Genomic DNA, 5,381 nt, shown 5'->3' with positions numbered 1-5,381 from the left:
GGCTCCAACCCCAGTCCAGGTGCAGCCCCAATCCAAGACAGCTGGGCCCAGTGCCAAGGTCGTTGGCCTGGGGTGAAGGGCACCTAAGCGGGGAGGCTGAACTGTGGCCAGGGTGGGACCTCTGTGCCTTTGGCTGGCCCCAAGGAAGTGTGGAGCTGAGCCAGTGCTTCCTGGTCATCAGCCATTCCAAGGCTACCTTCAGGAGCTTTGCTATAGCCAAGTGAAATAGGAGAATCTTATTCTTCTATTTCAATAAATATCTTTAATCCTTTTTTTTTTTTTTTTTTTGAGACAGAGTCTCACTCTGTCGCACAGGCTGGAGTGCACTGGCATAATCTCAGCTCACTGCAGCCTCTGCCTCCCAAATTCAAGCGATTCTCTTGCCTCAGCCTCCTGAGTAGTTGGGACTACAGGCACATGCTACCCCGCCCGGCTAATTTTTGTATTTTTAGTAGAGATGGGGTTTCACCATGTTGGCCAGGATGGTCTCAATCTCCTGACCTCGTGATTTGCCTGCCTCGGCCTCCCAAAGTGCTGGGATTACAGGCATAAGCCACCACGCCCGCCCCTTTAATCATTTTTATGAACTGAAAACCAGTGTCACTTGTCAAAAATAAATACTGGCCGGGCACGGTGGCTCAAGCCTGTAATCCCAGCACTTTGGGAGGCCGAGACGGGCGGATCACGAGGTCAGGAGATCGAGACCATCCTGGCTAATACGGTGAAACCCCGTCTCTACTAAAAATACAAAAAACTAGCCGGGCGAGGTGGTGGACGCCTGTAGTCCCAGCTACTCGGGAGGCTGAGGCAGGAGAATGGCGTGAACCCGGGAGGCGGAGCTTGCAGTGAGCTGAGATCGCACCACTGCACTCCAGCCTGGGCGACAGAGCGAGACTCCGTCTCAAAAAAAATAAATAAATAAATAAAATAAAATAAAATAAAAATAAATAAATACTGACCCCAAAGATAAATACAATGAAAACAAAATGATGTTGTTAAAGCTTAACTAGAGACACCTGCCCAACTAAAGTATGAATCTGGATCCCGGGTCTTTCTTTCCAAAGGCATTAAAGACACACTAGTGCCAAGGCCGTGTCCTTGAAGTCCGATTGATTGCTGTGCTGTGGCCATGTACAGCCACCCTACTTCAGCCAGTGGTACACTTGTGTATCTCAAGCTTTGAGAAACACTGAGATAAGCCAATTGTAAACTCTGAACAAATGCCCATGGGCCTTGGGAGGAACATATTTTAGGCGTAATTTCTCTTTTTTTAAAGTTGTTTTCTTTTTTTTTTTTGAGACAGAGTCTCGCCCTGTTGCCCAGGCTGGAGTGCAGTGGCGCGATCTCGGCTCACTGCAACCTCCACCTCCTGGGTTCACGCCATTCTCCTGCCTCAGCCTCTTGAGTAGCTGGGATTATAGGCTCCCGCCACCACGCCTGGCTACTTTTTTGTATTTTTAGTAGAGATGGGGTTTCACTATTTTGGCCAGACTGGTCTCTAACTCCTGACCTTGTGATCCGCCCACCTCGGCCTCCCAAAGAGCTGGGATTACAGGCGTGAGCCCCCGCGCCCAGCCTTTGGGCATCATTTCTGATCAAAACTCTTGAAGTGCCTAACTGCAAGTTAGCAGGCCTGGGGCTGAGATGGGAAAACTGCGAGAAAGTTCTCTGCTGTTTTCCCTCATGTAGCCACAAAGACAAGCTGTTGGATGATCAAGTCTTGGTTAAATCATTCACTCATTCAACATTTATTGAGCGCCTACTGTGTGCTAGGCACCGTGCTAGGCGCAGAAATACAGAGATGCATAAGATACAGTCCATGCCCTTAAGGATTCACAGTCTAGAAGGGGAGACAAACATGTAAACAAGTAAAATACAGTGTGATAAGTGCCACAGGAGAAGCATTGACAAAGTGCAGAGGTAGCCTGGAGGGGAGGGGCACAGGGGTTGCCTTCCTGGAGGAGGGGGCCTTTGAGGGGATCATGAGAGATGAACAGGTACTTGCCAGGCAGACAAGGCAGGAGGAGCAGGGGAAGGCATTCCAGTTGGAAGAAACAGCGTGAGCGAAGGCACAGAGGCATGAAACTGCATGTCTTGCTTGGTGAATGGGGAACTCTAACTAGTCTGGTGGTATTGCTAAAGTGCACTAGAGGCTGCGGCTGGAGAGGCGGGCAGAGGCCGGATCATGAGGGGAAACTGAGGGCAGGGGCACCTTGGAGGGTCACCAGAGGTGAGCAGAGCCCGAGAGCAGGCTTTAAAACAGGAAAAGAGGGCTCCTGGCTGACCCAAGGTACACCTGCCTGAGGACCACAGGGTTCCCTCGCTGTGGCTCCAAAGGGATCTGGACCTAAGAGTAGAGGAACAGCAAAGCTGGAGGTGGAGTAAGCAGAGGGGCCGGGCCAGGCCTGGGGCCCAGAGCTGCCATGCACTCCCGTGCTCTGCTCACAGCCTTCTGATTTCCAATCTGCACGTCAGAGCCCCTCCTCCCAGCCGGGTGGGGGCCAGTGGGAAATCACATGGGAATGTGGCTGGCAAACCGCAGAGGGCCAGATGAGTGTCAGGTTACAGAATAGATCTTTACTAACTCAAAGAAAAAAACGGCTGCGGATAAAGCAGGAGAGATTAGTTAGATGGAGGAAGGCAGGCAGATGCGCCTAAGAACATGGGCCAAAGTGAGAAAACCGCAGCTGCCAAAGAGGACCGTGGCTGTCTCTCCCCTGGCAAGGAGGGGCCCTTTTGACCCAGGGCAGGGGCAGAGGCCAGCGGGCATGACCAGGCCAGATGTGCAAGGAGAGCGTGTGACCTGCAAGACTGTGGGGCTCCACACTCCAGACTCCAGTGTCTTCTTAGCTCAATGAGGAGGTTTCCTTGGCAACCAGGACCCTCCTTCTTCCAGGCTGTAGGGAGGCCACTGAGGCAGAGAGTGGCCAGCCAGCCTTCCAGCCCTTCAGTGTTCTTAGGAATGGTTCTGTCTGAAAAATGACTTTGCAGGGATGGGTGGGGCAGGGAGGCTGTGGGAGGAGGGCAGAGTCTCAGGACACCAGAGTCCAGCTGCCCCTCTGAGTGGTGCTTTTGCAAGGCATCACACTTGAGGCCACTGTGAGGGGCTGAGCTTCTTTCCCAACCCTGGATTGGGGAAGGGCAAGATGGACTCAACCTGTGTGGGCCCTCTGCCCTGGGTTCCAGGGCTACAGTGAGATGAGGCCTCCCGACGGAGAAGCTAACAGCAGCCCCCATGTCCTTGCTGCCGTCCCCGGAATAGGGAAGGAGGGGACTCTCCCAGTTGGTAGGGTCTGGAGATGTCCCGAGACCCCTCCTTTCCTCTCTGTTGATGAGGCAGCCTCGCGCTGTGGGGTTCCCAGCCTCCGACCGGCCCCCTTCTCTTGGCTTCACAGTCTCATCGCCTGGTGCCTCCCCTCCCCTGAGCAGTGTGGGGGATGATGCCCGCTTGGGCGCCGATGGAGGTGGTGGTGTTAGCGATGAGAAGGATGGTGAGGTGTGGGTGGCTGGGCTGGAGGCGCTGGGGGCATCACTTGCTCTTGTGCATGTCCTTCAGCCGGCGGAGCTCTTCCAGCAGCTGGGCCCGGGAGCAGTCATCATCCCCAGTGGGGCCCGGCCCCGGCCCCAGAGCCTCCTGTAGTGCCAGGCAGTGGGTCCTCAGGAATGGGTTGTAGGAGCGCTCCTCTCCCAGGGTAGACGGGCACTGTGGGCGAGAGGAACCAGGTTTGGTGGAGAGAAGCTGGGAAATGGACCCAAGACAGAGAAGCCTGACCCCACCCCTGCCACATCCTGGAGTTCAGGAGTTCTGACTTGAGGGCCCATGGACCAAACAGGTCAGAGCTTTGGGGAGGTGCTCGCAGGCCTGGGGTCAGCATGGACGGGTTCCCGTTGGGGCTGAGTGCCTGCCCACACAGCTCCTCCTGGACCCCGAGTCCCTCACCGTGCCCTTGCGCTCCAGCCGCTGCCGCTGCACCCACTGCATCTTCCTCTCCCGGGCCAGGTTCTCGGGCTCCACCACGCCTGCAAAGCCCAGGTTCTCCTCCGCATACTCATGACCTACGGACAGCCACGGGGGTGAGACGCAGAGCAGAGAGAGATTGGTGGGACGGTCAGAACAGTCTTCCCTGCCCCAGGTCCAGGCCGATGGGCACCCGACCACCAGGGACAAGGGCAGCACTTCCAGGAAAACCCCAATCTCCAGGAGCTGCTTCTCTAACTGCGGGCACAAGTCAGCCACAGGTGGAAAAGTGGCAACGGTTCCGGGGGAAAAACCACTAGACCTGGAGCTGGCAGGCCTGCATCTGGCCCTGACTCCGCCACTGCCTAGTGTGTGAGCTCAGTCTAGTCATGGCACCTCTCTGAGGCACCATTTTCTCATTTGGCAAGTGGAGAGAACACTGATGCCACCAGACACAGATGTACCTGCTGTGTTCCTGGTGCCTAGAACAGAGCGTGGTATGTGTTAGGTGCACAGAAAGCACTTGTTGAGGATTAACAGAGATCTGTGAATGTTTTCATGCACTACAAGGCAATGGTTACATGCAGAGTGCATTTACTGACTTCTCCTCAGATAAAAAAAAAAGGCTATTTTCTGTTCTGGGCTTGGGCTGTGAACAATTAGACATCTCTCTGGAATGCCCTGGGGCCTGCAGGGCTCCCAAGAGGCTGAAGGCTGGCTGGCAGGGGAAGGTAGTGTGAGAAGCAGAGGTGTTATGGAGCCAGCACTCCAGGAGGAAGGGAGGCCAGAACTCTGCCCCTACCCCTGGAGGTGGAGCTATGTCGCTTCTGGGCCAGGAACTGGGCTGGCCTGCTTTCTAGGGGAGTGAGGGGCTGGGAAGGCCCTTGGGATAGGGAGTAGTAAAGGGGTGTCTCACCAGGCCACAGCAGGGTGTCATCCCCTAACCCCAGCACAGTGTCCAGTGAGCTCAGCATGGTCTCTGCGTTGCCCTCAAAGGTCCGTCCTGGGTGGAGGTTGCAGGATATGTCACAAGGTGCCAGGATAACACGATAAGGCATAAGGCACACCCAGACAGGTGGGAACCAGCTTGTAATGCTCTGGTTGGCCACCAGCCCTGACCGTGCCCTTGCCAGGCCCACCCCAGGCATCTATTCCTTCCTTTTCACTGGGAACTGGGCCCAACTGGTCACCCCTAACCAAGCCCATCTGAGGCCTCCATTGCACACAGTGACACCTGAAGGGAGGGGCTGCAGAACCTTCAGGTTGCAGGCCCCAGGCTTGGTAGACGCAGGGCTGCTTTCCTGCAGAACACTTCTTCGCCTAGGCTGCCCTTTGGGATTCCATGCAGCCTGGGACTTGTGATCCTCACCCACCCCCTCACCTAGCGGTTCTAAACTTTTCATAACCTAGTTCTGCCAGTCAC

At 55.4% G+C, this 5,381-nt stretch overlaps 1 protein-coding gene across 2 annotated transcripts in view; it reads right to left on the bottom strand.

The window, feature by feature from the left end:
• Positions 1 to 1,724: 1,724 nt before the first annotated feature.
• Positions 1,725 to 5,381, bottom strand: part of PNKD (PNKD, MBL domain containing) — a 77,784-nt gene continuing 74,127 nt past the window's right edge. For both annotated transcript variants that reach the window (XM_025404014.1, XM_025404015.1), the window contains 3 exons: positions 4,875 to 4,961; positions 3,941 to 4,056; positions 1,725 to 3,703 (listed from right to left, as the gene is read on the bottom strand). In XM_025404014.1, coding sequence (XP_025259799.1) covers positions 3,530 to 3,703; positions 3,941 to 4,056; positions 4,875 to 4,961 — 377 coding nt within the window. In that variant the 3' untranslated portion in view covers positions 1,725 to 3,529. The remainder of the gene's footprint in view (positions 3,704 to 3,940; positions 4,057 to 4,874; positions 4,962 to 5,381) is intronic.

The sequence above is a fragment of the Theropithecus gelada genome, chromosome 12 (genome assembly GCF_003255815.1).
Source record: "Theropithecus gelada isolate Dixy chromosome 12, Tgel_1.0, whole genome shotgun sequence".
Taxonomy (NCBI): Eukaryota; Metazoa; Chordata; class Mammalia; order Primates; family Cercopithecidae; genus Theropithecus; species Theropithecus gelada.
Note: the sequence above shows the minus strand (reverse complement) of the source record. Positions and strands in the feature narration are given on the sequence as shown.